General features: G+C 43.8%; 1 protein-coding gene across 1 annotated transcript in view; it reads left to right on the forward strand.

Moving 5' to 3' along the window:
• Positions 1 to 3,599, forward strand: part of Ak4 (adenylate kinase 4) — a 59,229-nt gene extending 55,630 nt beyond the window's left edge. The window contains exon 5 of the mRNA XM_006998019.4: positions 162 to 3,599. Coding sequence (XP_006998081.1) covers positions 162 to 276 — 115 coding nt within the window. The 3' untranslated portion in view covers positions 277 to 3,599. The remainder of the gene's footprint in view (positions 1 to 161) is intronic.
• Positions 3,600 to 14,383: the final 10,784 nt, after the last annotated feature.

Here is a 14,383-nt window from a genome sequence, read left to right on the forward strand (position 1 = left end):
GCCTCAGATATTTTGACATTCTATCATGTAAGTAAGTGATTCAGGTAGACTAGGGCTGGCTGTAAAACTATGAACAGACCAGGGAATGGTTAGAACCTTGGATCTTTGTCTGTCCTGTGATGTTAAGCAACCTCAGTGATGTTTATTGGGTTGTCTTTCAGGAGCCGTGGAGTGCTCCACCAGTTTTCTGGGACGGAGACTAACAAAATATGGCCTTATGTTTACACGCTTTTCTCAAACAAGATCGCACCTATTCGATCCAAAGAAGCATACTGAGCCTGCCATCGGAAGAACCAAGAAGACATGGTCGTTCACTCAATCATGCGTGTAGTCCTGGTGCCCTGGCCAAATTAGGAGCTGGCTGAGATAGCGTGCAGCATCTTTTCTAGTTTAAGTGATGAAGTCATGAGGCAAATCTAGTGGGCAGAAAGAATTCATGGAGAAGGAACCCTCCCGCCTTTGAAAAGAAGGTGTAGCTCTGCAGGTGCATCCCGCCCTTCACGGGAAAGTGAGTACAGACTGGATTTCCACCAGTGTTGAGCCCACACTAGATGGCTGACAGCCACGTGCTGCTCTCATAGCCTCTGCATGCGATGGTGCAGGAATCTCGGGTTCCTGCCACCTTCCACAGGCTGTTGAACCACAGCACTGTCAGCCTGAGAACTTGAAGGACTGTGGTCCCAGCTTGTCCTCTGCCATCATACCCTCGTGATGACAATTGAATAGATGCTGACTGCGCTCAGTGACTGATTCTCCACAGTGACTGTTTCTCCCTCCAATCTTAGACACCCTCGTTTCTGCTGACTGTGTCTTCTCTCGTCTGCTTGCTCCCTCCTCCATAGGCGATTCAGTAACAGGATAGTTTCTGCCTTTATCCCTCTAACTTCCTCTTTCTACAAACAGAACCAGGGGACTGGATTCAGTCCCTTCATCCTGGGATCTGAGCCAGGCAGAAAGCTTACTTGGTTAAACAGCTTCTCTGACTGTCTTGAACCTACTCTGTACCTTTTATTGTTTAAAAAAAAAAAAAATTTCCCAAAGTCTTTGGGGAATTCTCAAAAACAAGGGAAATGCTCACTTAAGGAAATGTGGGATAATCATATCTTCTGCATAGATGTAGTAATCGTATAGAAATCACTGGACTAATGAGATGGTTTAGGCTTCTTTAGTCAAGGCAAGATGAATATTGAACATGCTGCTAAATATTAATGCTGACAGTGTGTTTCTTCTGTGAGTGATCCAAGCAGATGGTAAGAAGTCAGCAAAGGGAACAAGCCTGTGGGCTTGGAGCGTCTTGCACTAGATGTACGTTGCGCCTGCACTGAGAAAGACAGCTTTACCATTATGGGAACGCAGAGTCTTTTTGTTTTCTTCCGATTCCAAAGATGCAGTCTATAGGTGGCCGTAAAGTCCAGAAATGAAGATGCTAATATTTTGTCAATCATCATGTCAATAAAGCATTTGTTAAAAGACTTCCCCGGTTTCCAGACTTGTTGGCCACCTTGTATATAATTCTTACTCTTCTTTTGGGAAGAATGAGGAAATTTCTTCCCGCTGCCTTAAAAAGGTGTCCTGCACCCGCCTGTCCCCAGGGAGCATCCTTTATTACTGGTGATGTAGTGTGACATCTAGTCTGTGTGGGGGCCGGGTGTGGTGCGGACTTAGCACTTTAGTGGTATTGAAACATTACATTCTGAAGGCGTCCTGTGAATCCGCAGTCCAGTCACTGCCGTCCGCATATTCTGTGTGCTCGTGAGCGTCTTCCTCGCTGTACCGTCTGGACTCCTGTGGTCCTTCTCAGTTGTCCTGCCATGTGCACGTTCTTTGTCTGCCTTAGTGGCAATGCAGACCAGCATCCCTCATGCTCTCCACACAGAGAAGTCGGGTTGTTAACTAGGTAAGCTTCTGAAGTGCAGGTGCTGCCTGGCCCAGGTCTGTGACCATCCAGACATTGTCACATTGATGCTGGGCACTTTGGAAGCTTGCACTTGGTTGTTGTCACTTGGTAGGGGTCAGGAGAAACATTTTTTTCTTTGCGTTTCAAGCTCAATAGACTATGGTAGCCACCACGGGGACACTAGGGGTCAGGAGTGTCTGTCTTCTGGTGAGACCAGCAAGAAGGGGCAGAAACCCATCTTTTCCAAGGTCTGCCGATTCTCATATCCATTGACCTAAAAAAAACCTGGTTTTCTGTACCAGGCTCGCCTGTTCTTTTGCAGAAAGAGCGTTCATACTGAAACTGTCTTGCAAAGGTGGAGGGAAAGGGGCATCTTCTCCTTCCTATGCCACGCATGCCTTGGCTTCAGTGGGGGTGGCTCCTGAGACTCCAGTCTGACTTGAATCACAGACTCCGCCTGGCTCTTCAGTTTGCTCCCCACAATCAATCCTCTTGCTTAGAGCTTGGTAAACCCTGCATGCTCATTCCTTCAGTATTTTAAACAAAAAGGTGCTATGAAGGAGGCCTTCTGAGTGGACTGTGCACTCGCAGGACCTCTATAAGCATCTTGGCCAATCTTCCCAGCATCCCATGAGGTGGACGCAGACAAGGAGTCCAGGTTATGAAATCTTGCCCAGGGTCTTGATACAAGTAAACAGTGCAGCTATGACTCAGTTCCAGGTTTTCCTGCTTCAGAAACCACAGCCTGGTGAGGTCTGCTTGTGGGCTCAGGAAGGGTGGCAGACATCATTAGAGTGGCTGTGGGAGACTTGCTTTACCCTCTTTGCTTAAGCAAAGGAAGTTGCTAGAAGGGTCCTCTAAATACAAGGCACCGAGGCAGGCTGGATTCAGACCCAGGCGGATTGGCCTCTGTTCCAGGTGTCAGGAAGCCATGAAGCCATATGAAGAAAGCTTGCACCTATTAAACCATGAAAGTCAGCCATAAATGCCGCTCCTTATTTCCGGTGTGGCGCACTGCACAGTTCTTGCCAGAATGAATGCCATCACCTCTGCCTCAGGGCACACCTTGGTTTGAGCATTCAGTATGTAGCTGGGTGTGAAGGGGAGAGGCTGAGCCACTGCCCAGATGGCAAAGGTTCACATGTGACATTCATAGAGTCTAGTGACAGACAACTATAGGAAGTCAACAAAAAGTTCTTGTTTTTAAAATCCTTGAAAGGATCATCACCTCTCTGGGACTGGGGAACAGGGAAGAAAATGGACAACTTGGTCTTTGTGGAAGCTACAAGCAATGTTAGAGCTCCGGGCTCTTTTCTAGTTTTATGAGAGTTTGTACTACTGAATTTTATTTTTGTTTCTGAGATGAATAGATTTCTGGGGGGAAATATGTTGAACTCTGATGGCATTTCACTGTGACCCCCCGAAGTTCAAGGCAGTCTTCTAACCCAGTACCACCTGTCTGTCTTTGGTTCACTGGCCTGTAAAAAATGGCGGCTTAAGTTTCCCAGGAGCCGACAGGCCAGCTTCTCTTCAATGTGATAATTGGTGTTCTTGATTTTGGCATATATGCTTAATTCAGAGTATCTGGGTGTGTTCTGTATATGCTATCCTAACTATTCATTGTATTAATTGATTTTTCTGTTATCTTGCTTGAAGATTGATTTGTATTCGATTTGATAGAAATAAACATTTTTCTGCTTAATATGCCATCAATTCATTTGTGGTTTTTTTTTTTTTTGTGGCTGTTTATATTGTTTGATGGCTCCATTCACACTAATTTGCAAATGAGGCGAACCGTGAATGTAACCTAAACAACGTAGCGGTCCAGGCAGCTCTCCCAGTTCCGTTGGTTTCCCCGCTGTTGCCTGTCTTGGGGACCCTCGTGTTCTGCTCGCCCTGCCCTTTGCCCGTTAGTTTCCATTTTTACAGAAGCTGGAGCCGGAGCCCTTTGTAAGGTCTGCTGGGGGTTGGGGCCATGAAGAAAGTACCTACTGCTCTTTCAGAAGAACTCTGAGAAAATGGAGGCACAAGCCCTGGCCTTTCCCAGCCCTGGTATGGCCTCCTCCTCTGTGGGGCCTTCGTGCAGCTGAAACCAGCTGGAAGCAAGTTCTAAACTCATTCATGGCCCCAGGAGGGACAGGGAAGGCCATCTGGATAGGATGGCTATGTGGTACGTTGTCATATGCTCCGTTTGTGGAGGAGGAGGTCACATCCCTGCTCCTTGGGCTTCCTCGTACATGGACATTTGCCATGCTGAAGTCACTGAAATGAGGGTAGCCAGATTGTGCCACTTCAGAGCTGATGATGGAAGAGTCAGAAATCCTTCTAGTGAGGTGAGCAATGACATGGATTCCTCAAGGGAAAACTTAGAGCAGAGATACACCCACCCGGTCCATAGTGGACAAGTAGCAGCTAAAAATAACTGGTTTTTTGAAAGCTAAAGAGACTTTATTTGTTGCATTGCACTGATATGTAGCTAGAGTTTTCCTGCCTGGTCCACAGTCAGGACAAATCTCTGTCACCCGCCAGTCCCACAGCCACTCAGACCCAACCAAGTAAACACAGAGACTTATATTGCTTACAAACTGTATGGCCATGGGAGGCTTCTTGCTAACTAATCTTATATCTTAAATTAATCCATTTCTAGAAATCTATACCTTGCCACGTGGCTCATGGCTTACCGGCATCTTCACATGCTGCTTATTCTGGCGGCGGCTGGCAGTGTCTCCCTCTGCCTTCCTGTTCTCTCAATTCTCCTTTCTACTAGTCCCGCCTATACTTCCTGCCTAGCTACTGGCCAATCAGTGTTTTATTTATTGACCAATCAGAACAACACTTGACATACAGACCATCCCACGGCACTGATATCAGAGGACAACTTGTGGGAGTCACTTCTCTCCTACACTGTGGGTCCTAGGGGTCAAACTTGGGCTCTGAGGTTTGATGGCAAACACTTTTGCCTGTTGAAATCTTGCTGGCTCAGGGTTGAGTTTATTACTGTAGGACGACATAACCTAAGTAGACTCAGGGAGCTGAGCCTAGGAGTTCGACTTGTTACTGGTTCTCCTATCAAACTTGATTAGGCTGTAAGGATACAAATGTACATAGATTTTTGCCCCTGACTTCCCCAGTTGTCTGGACAACATGAGTGATTATAACTATGAGAATTAACCCATTCATTGAGCGAACAGTAGTAACTTAGCTAAAGAAACCAAGGGACAATTAGTATTTGAGCTGAGTTTTGCTAGAAAGAACATCTAGGCAGATGCAGTAGGGAGGCAGGGAGGAGGTTTGAGTGCATGGCCGGCAGAGGCCACCTCCTCAGCCTGGGAGACAGATGGGACTGAATGGGAGAGGCCTTGGAGTTTAATGGTGGGAGAGGCTAAGAGTGCCAGAAATTATGTCAAGTCTGCATGGCAGAAAGTCACCCTCCTGCTGATCAACTAGGAAGTGTGTTCAGTTGAAGGGAATGGTTAGTTAGACTAACAGTGGGGGGAAAACACTTGTGGAGGGAAGAGAGGAACAAGATGAGAACATTTGTGTGTGTGTGTGTGTGTGTGTGTGTGTGTGCGCGCACTCCCATTATCCAGGTACTTGGAGGGACCACAATCTCAAGATGGTAAGAAATCAAGTGGCAAGAAACTACACAGTTAGTTCTGTTTCTCCTATATCAGGCTTTTCTCCTGGCCAGGGTTCTGGGGTCAGTCCCTTCAACAAGCTGGGAAAGCTTCACATGGAGAGATCCGTCTCATCTGATCAGGAGCTGCTGTCTCCATCCCACCATCTAAGGCCATGGATCTGGAGAGAACACAATTCCCTGACAAGGAGCCATCAGGAAAAAGAGATGGATGCCAAATCCAGCTCTACGGAGCTCGAGTGGCCACCTCGATCCTCAGAGATTGTCCATATATACCAACAGTCTAGATCATGATTGTAACACCAGTAATTATGCCATTTCAGATGACTCTGGGCATGGTGACAGCAGGACTAACTAACTGATTACCCTGGACACATGAGTCATACGTCCTTTTCACAATATTCCATGAGTGCATAGGAGGAGGAAGGATAAAACTGCTTAGACCTCAGAGAACAATTTTCTCTGTAAACTTCCCCCTTATTTTCCCATTTACTTGTTTTGATCTTTTTACACACACACACACATACACACCATTATGTGCATTGTATGTGGAGCTGGTCTTTTCCTTCCACCGTGTGAGTTTCCAAGGATCAAACTCACTTGGTAGTAATCACCTTTACCCTCTGAGCCATCTCACTGGCCCTCTGTCTTATCTGAAGGGGAAAAAAATCTTTCTTGAGTTGAGTATGAAGTCAATAAATGAAGCCTATTGTGTAATTTCTATATGAAAGTCTTACCTAAAAATTTATTAATACTGGTATTTTCAAGTTTTGGTAAGAAAATGAGGACTCTGAAAACAATAGCTGTTTAATCTGAGTCTTTTAAAAAAAGAAGCCAACAAAAACAGGATAAATAGTATTTAACTACTACATAGCTAAGACACAATACTGCAAATTCCTATTTCATTTGGGTGGGGAATAAATATTTGAAATCAGTACCAGCACTGGAGCCCTCATGAAAACAGGATTTATATGAGAACCTTATGGAAACAGAATTACAATTTAGATGGGGAAAAACCCATGAAAACAAAGGTCCCATGAAATGTAAGACACCAAACTTCCCCTAACATTGCCCCCAAAGGTACTGTTCATTAAAATATGTATTTCAGGGGGGTGGGGTGAAGCTTGCTTTGCAGATGCTTCCATAGCATGTTCAAGGGCCCAGTACCACATAGTTGGATTGGTGGTGTCTGAAGTTAATAAATAGTAACATAAAAAAGAAATGTATTTCAGTGCACCAACAGGAGAGGGTGCTGTTGAGTAAGGCTCTAGCATTGCTGTAGAAACACCTGGTACAGGAAAAATTCAACATCTTGAGAACAAGCAGAAAAAGCATCCACTACAGGATTGTCTTATGGTTCTCTTATTCTATCATGTGGGTGCTTGAAATCAAACTTGGGCTTGGCAGCAAGTGTCTTTACCCCTGAGCCATCTTTCGAACGCTCTACAAAATTATTTTTAAGAGGAAATAAACCAGGAGTATAAATTCTATAGCTTATAAAGAACATTCAAGACCCAACTTCCGAGCAGAGGAAACTGTAGTGCACCACTCCAACTGTGAATACAACAATCAGGAAAGCTACAACAGACAGGGAGAACACCACAAATCAGAAATGCAGTCCTGAGCAGGACACAGCAAAGAAGCTGTAATATGAGTTGATATAGGAACACCAGGTGAGTCAAGGGGCCTAAGAAGTAACTTCCAAGGTATACAAGAGAGTCCAAATTCAGCAGGGCATACAGAGAAGACATGGGCACGGAGAATGAAAAGTCAGGATTAAAACAAAATAATAAAAAGGTGAGTGTTCAGAAAGAAGACAGGTATAGGGGATGGAGAAGACCCAACAAACACCCTTATAATCGAATTCTCCAGAAGAAAACAAAAACATGAATCAAAACCAACATTCAAATTCATAATGCAGTATAGCTTATAAAAACAGGTTTTAAAGCTGGGTGGTGGTGGTACACACCTTAAATCCCAGCGCTCAGGAGGCAGAGGCCGGCAGATCTCTTTTAGTTCAAGGACAGCCTGGTCTACAAATTGAGTTGCAGGACAACCAGTAAGTACTGTTACACAGAGAAATCCTGTTCTGAAAAACAAAACAACAGATTTTAAACAACAGGTTTAAAAACCCTGAACCTATGTGTCGATTTCACTCAGAGTGCTTAGTTTTAAAACATTCTTTGTTGGACTTGTGCAGCCTCGTCGTGGATCAGCATAAAACTACCTGTCCAACAAGTTTCCTCAGGACTCTCACTTGCCAAGGACCAGTGTAGGACAGTGTAGGAATTTGGAAAATTCATGCAGCTTGCAGGTTCTTTTTCTCTCTCATTAGATTGGCGATTCTTCGGGTAGTTTTTAGTTTTACTTTGTCAGTCACACATTCAATAGCTGTAATTTTCCCTGGAAATTCTGCTCTTAAATATTTTCCCCCTAAGATTCAGCAGGGGGTTAATGCTTCTTAAATCTCTTATCTGGAATTACTAACTACAACTCCCAACCCTGGGAACTTTTCTGACTCTATGGAGATAGTCAGGCACATATGAGAAAACAACATACGGGACATTAACCATTTTTTACAGTTCGGGAGAGGAGAGCAGGGCATGCCTGCGCAGACTAGGAAGAAAGCCTGAGGGGCACACATGGTGCCAACTGTTGAGAGGAAGTCCCCTGGATAGACACCAAGCATAGACTCCTTGGTAGGATCTGATATGCTCCTGGAGGAAAAATACAATGCAAGCTATGGGATGGATAGGTCCATCTCTCCCATACACAGGAGCTTATACTGGTGGAAGAAGTATGGGACAGTGAGATGGGGAAAGAGTGCTTTGTCAAAGTCTGCCTTTGACAGAAAGATTGAGACATGGGGCCCTCTTGTGGAAAAGGGAACTGTATAAAGTATATCTTGCAGACATGAAAGAATGACTTGGGGTTGAATATTGTTGTCCTTGAAGCACTGCACCCACGTCTCTTACTTTTGAACTTTGTCACTGCAAGTGCTGCGGGCCGACATGAGTGCTGCGGGAGCAGCATGTGCCTGCCTCGATGTTCAGTTACGCTGCAAAAATGCTGCACTGTGTCTAGAATAAGGCTATGCAGGGGGTGGGAAGGTGTATTTGGGGAAGCATAAAGTGGAACAATGGGGGCTTTTTTTTTTTTTCCTTTGGTTTTTCGAGACAGGGTTTCTTTGTGTAGCTTTGCGCCTTTTCTGGAACTCACTTGGTAGACCAGGTTGGCCTCGAACTCACAGAGATCCGCCTGCCTCTGCCTCCCGAGTGCTGGGATTAAAGGCGTGCGCCACCACCACCCGGCAATGGGGGCTTTCATAATGATCATGATGTATTCCTTAAAGTGTGATGTATTTCTTAAAGTCAGAAAGAGAAGCCAATAATAAAGCTATTCATGTAACCCTAGTAAGAAAAACTCTGTTTAAGTATAAATAAAGACGGCCTGAGATATTCAGGGCCACTTGAGTACAATCCACTTGGTGGTCAGAAGTTTTCCTTGCACCGATGCCCCTTCCCTGTCTCAGGACCTGAACCGGAGCCGAGGCTAGACCCCAGCAACTCTTCAAGAAACAGAAAAATTTGGACTTCTGTGCAGAAAGTCCAAGTGATTCATACACAGGCGAAACAGCGATGGAATAATACTGAGGAACAGAAACATCCAGCTCGCTGATCTCCAGTAGTCAGGGATACGGATAAGCAGTCTTCAAATACACAACTCAGACTCATTTAGAACCCTGTTACTACTTGATGGCAAGCATCACCGAAACTGGGAGATGAATGGAGGGAGTACAGTGAGAACGATGGTGTGTAGAGTTTATTCTCGAGGAGACTAAAATGAAAGTAGTCATAGGGGAGTGGAAATGGTGCCGCGCACAAGAGAAACACGGGAGAAAGAAGCAAAACAGCCGAGCACACCCATGACTCGATTGCCGTGTAGAGGAAGTAGGTGGAAATCGAGGGGTTTTGTTTAAAACTAACAAATCAACTAGTTCAAGCCTAAGTAAAAACAAGAGGATCCGCCCCTTCGTGCCAGGATGGTTTGTGGGCAAGGGAGGCAGTTAGTGGGCCTGGGCCAGAAAGGACAAAACTGTGTCAGTGTGGAAGCAAAGGGAAGGGAGAACAGACGTCATGGTGGAGATTTCTTCCCCTCTCATTTTAAAAATGAGCATTTTGCTGTTAATTACAGAATTTCTCTCAGTGGCCAATAGAGGGATGGAAAAAAATGGCTCCTGATTCTTCACAACAAGGCAACCAACTCTTCAGTGTGATGAGTATTGCGTTGGCTTTGAGTAGGTGATCTCAGATCAAGGAGCTGTGTGAGAGTCAAAAGCAGAAATTGGCACAGTGAGCAAGCCATTTGCCAAGGTGTGACTCATTTGTGGGGGCTACTCCCCACATCTAAAGTTACGAAAAGACCAGATGTAAACAGTCACAATCTTTATCATCACTGGTGATTCAGATAGCCCAGGTGATTCTCAGTGTTCTGATTCTGAAAGTACTTCTGAAGAGAAATTTTAAAAAGGGGGGCAGGGGACAGGAAAAGTTCCTGAAACTATAAAAAAGAAAAACTATAAAAAAGAAAATCTATAAAAAAGAAAAGTCCAAGAACAAGGTGTAGTACAGTTGAGCCTGAAAATCTTGAAGCCTGCCTGCTGTCCATCTGGAAGAGACTCCTAGTACCAGAGAAAAAAGGCTTCCTAACACTAATGGCAAGGACAGAAAAAAACAGGGGTTCGGGGAGGGGGAGGATAGAGGGTGTGGTCCACCTGAACCCCAGCCACTTCCTACAGAGAAGACTCTTAGATTCAGGGTCTCATAGGAATAGCAAAGGAAGAGGACTTGGTTGAACTCCTAAATGCAGATCAAGGAACCTTTTCAGACATAGTGAATATTCTCAGCATTAGAGGCAAGAGACTCAGAGAGCTCAGAGAATGAGGATGTCAAGGGACAAAGGACGGAGCGAAGGTTAAGAGTTGAATCAAATCAAATCAAATCAAATGAGCTCAGTTATAATAATTAGAAGAAGGAGGAGGAGAAAGAACATAGATACGTGTCTGATCCTATGAGACCTATGTCTCCACCATGACACCTGAGAGTCCAGACAGAAAAGAGAAAAGGAAGAGAAGGTTAAAACCTTATCTGACTGCAAAAGAAAGACACCGGAAATTCAGAAGGTAAATACAATACAACCAAAGTGAAGAAAGGAGGCACGTCAAAAGAGAAAGAGCTGATGTCATAGAGTTAAGGGAGTCACAAGGATGTTAAAGAAAAGTCTGATTCTACAGGAAAAGACCAGGGAAGGGCTGAAGTCAAGAGAAGATGAACAGAATCCAAAAGTAGCCAGCATGAGCCCAGGCAAAGCAAAGGGTAGCAGCAGAGAACATGGTCCAACCAAAAGCAAAAACAGAACAGCAGAGTGAGGGACTGGCAGAAATGGGCACACCAACAAGAGAGTGGGATCTAGAAGTTACGAACGATTTCAGCAGAAGCAAGGAGTACTGTAGATAGAGAGGAGTACAAGAGCCGAGGAAGACCATAAAGCTGAGAGATGACACGGGAAAACGGAGAAGATAGGAGGAGAGATTAATGGAACTCAGAGAAAAAGGGCAGAGTAGAAATAGAGTGGAAAAAAGAAGGAAAACAAGAATTCACGAAGAAATGGAAATTCTGAGGGCGAAAAGAGAATATCCTCTAGCTTAAATAGTAACGGAGGAAAAAAGACTGATAGAGACCAACGTTGAGTATTGTATTAGTTACTTTCCTGTTGCTGTGCTAAATTCCCTGACAGAAGCAAGTTAAGGAGAACAGGTTTCTTTTGGCTTACAATTGGAGGTACCATCCACCGTGGATGAGTAGTCATGGCAGCGGGAGCTTGCCACAGCTAGGCACATTGCATCTCCAGTGAGGAAGCAGAGAGAGATGGATGCCATGTTCAGGTCATTTGTTCCTTTGTATAGAGGCCAGGATTTCAGCCTAGGGAATGAGACCACCCACAGTGGGCCAGTCTTCCCACTCTGTTAACCTAATCAAGATAATCCCCAACAGACTTGCCTGGAGGCCTGTCTCCCAAGTGGTTCTAGATTTCATCAGATCTAGAACAGTTGAGATCAAACACCAAAAGTATAAAAAATAAAACTAAAGCAGTCAGGAAAACAAATTGAAGTTCTCCATATAGAAAAATAAGGAGGCTGAGAAGGCCAGGTGCTGAGTAGAAAAATATCAAATTCAGAGGGTCAAGAAAGTGACACACACACACACACACACACACACACACACACACACTAAATAAACAAACAAATTAATAAATAGATAAATAAATAAGGCTGTGACCATGAACCAAGCAAGGTCCAGCAGACTTGAGGACAAATGTAGATGAGTTGGAGTTATATAAACTTGTTTTGTTCCTGTTTCAAATTTTAAGTTTTAGAGACTTGGTATTGAATCTACTTCTTGTTGTTTTTGTTATTTTTGAGGGTGGTTTTATGTTTGCCTTAAAATTTATTATTACATTTATTTATTTACCATGTGTATGTGTGTGCATGCACACATTCCAGAAGTGTGTGGAGGTCAGAGGACAATTTGAGGAAATAGGTTCTCTCTTTCCACTGTGTAGGTCCCAGGATTGAACTCAGTTCATCAGGGTTGGTGGCAATGCCTTTACCCACCCGGCCATCTTTCTGGCTTTTTAAAAATGTGGACTTAACTGAGTTATTCTTTCAAAAATATATAACCACCAAGACATTTTATACTGCTAGTTTTATTAAAGTTAAAATGAGAAAAAAATCAATAGAGGAATTGTAAGGAGTATTAGTAAAAAATATAAAATTTTCATGTTTTTTTTCTTCCCTTTTTAATTTAAAGCAGGGTTTCTCTGTGTAGCCCTGGCTGTCCTGGAACTTTCACTTTAGACCAGGCTGGCCTCAAACTCACAGAGATCCTCCTGGTTCTGCCTCCTAAGTGCTAGGATTAAAAGCATGTGTCACCACCGCCTGTCAAAACTATAAAATTTTCTAAATGTCAAATTGAAAAGGCACAAAGAGAAGAATACATAATGTAGCAAATTCTATAAATAAATGTAAAATAGAACAACACAGTGGAATTAACACTGAGCACATGTAGTGGTTTGATGATAATGGCCTCTACAAACCCATGTGTTTGAATGTTTGGTTCCCGGTTAGTGGAATTGTTTGGGAAGGATTAGGAGGTGTGGCCTTGATGGAGGAGGTGTGTCACTGAGGGTGGGCTTTGAGCTTTCAAAAGCCCATGCCAGGCACAGTCTTGCTCTCTCTCTGCCTCCATCTTGCAGATGAGATGTAAGGTCTCAGCTTCTGCTCCAGTGCCAAGCTTTCCTGCCTGCTACCATGCTTCCCACCATGATGATCGTGGATTAACCCTCTAAAGCTATAAGCAAGCCACCAATTAAATACTTCCTTTTATAGGATGCCTTGGTCATGGTGTCTCTTCACAGCAACAGAACAGTAACTAAGATAGTACTGGCTTGCAAAATAAAATCTGACATTATTGGGTATGGTAGTGGTTTGAATGAAAATAATCCTCATAGGCTCATAGGGAGTGGCATTATTTGAAAGGATTAGGAGATGTGGCCTTATTGGAGGAAGTGTGTCACTGGGGCTGGGCTCTGAGATTTCAAAAAGCCCATTCCAAGCCAGAGTTTCTCTCTTCCTGCTTCCTGTGGTTCTGAATGTTCTCTGCCACTTCTCCAGCACCATATCTGCTTGTATTCCACCATGCTTCCTGCGATGATAGTAATGGACTAAGTCTCTGAAACTGTAAGTAGTCCCCAATTAAGAACTTTCTTTTATAGGAGCTGCAGTGGCCATGGTGTCTCTGTGCAGCAACAGAACACCAACTAAGACAGGTACACAGCAGACATGGCTAAAATCATTCTGAAACATGGACAGAGTGTACAAGGAAAATGCAATCAGTAAGAAACCAGGCTTGCCATTTTCCTATGGAAGTGGAACTGAGGCCACAAAGTGCTGGATGTCATAAAGAAGGACACTTGACTCCACTCCCACTACCCAGAGTGAGGATGCCATGAAAATACATATGTAGCAACACAAAAGTCTATCCAGCATCAAATCTACAGGACCAACATTTTTTGAAACTACAAATTCCTCTGATTATGTATAAACAGCACCATAAATATGCTCTATCTTGAAAAAAAATTTCACAAGTCTATAAACCTCGAAAATAAAGTCTTGTTTTCTGACTTAATTAGGCAAAGAAAAGAAACGACCAAGCTAGGATGGAATTTGATCATGTGTTCACTATTCTAGATTAAAGCACCTTTGTATTCTGTTTCTTGATACAGGTAGATATTTTAAAAAATTTCATGGTTTTGTTTTGATTTCTTTGAGGCAGGGTTTCTCTGTATAGCCCTGGCTGTCCTGGAACTCCCTTTGTAGACTAGGCTGGCTTTGAACTCACAGAGATCCACCTGCCTCTGCCTCCCGAGTGCTGGGATTAAAGGCGTGCGCCACCACCGTCTGGCAAATTCATGCATTTTATTTGTTTAGATATAGAAACTGTAACATAAATTTCTAAGAGATGAAGAAACCTGCACGTGGTTGTACACAACTACAATCCCAGATGCTCTGGAGGCAGATGCAGGGGGATTGAAAGTTCAAAGCCTATCTGGGCTATATAGTGAGTACAAAGCCAGCCTGGTAATAGAGCCTTACCCTGTCTCAAAATAAAAATTTACAAAGGGTGATGAGGAGGACATAGATAGGGGGAGAGGGCACTTGCCTAGCATGTTGGTGAGATTGGTAGTCAGTACCCAGTATCATAAAAAAAAAATTTATTTTTTTGCTTTGT

This window comes from Peromyscus maniculatus, chromosome 2 (genome assembly GCF_049852395.1).
Source record: "Peromyscus maniculatus bairdii isolate BWxNUB_F1_BW_parent chromosome 2, HU_Pman_BW_mat_3.1, whole genome shotgun sequence".
Classification (NCBI taxonomy): Eukaryota; Metazoa; Chordata; class Mammalia; order Rodentia; family Cricetidae; genus Peromyscus; species Peromyscus maniculatus.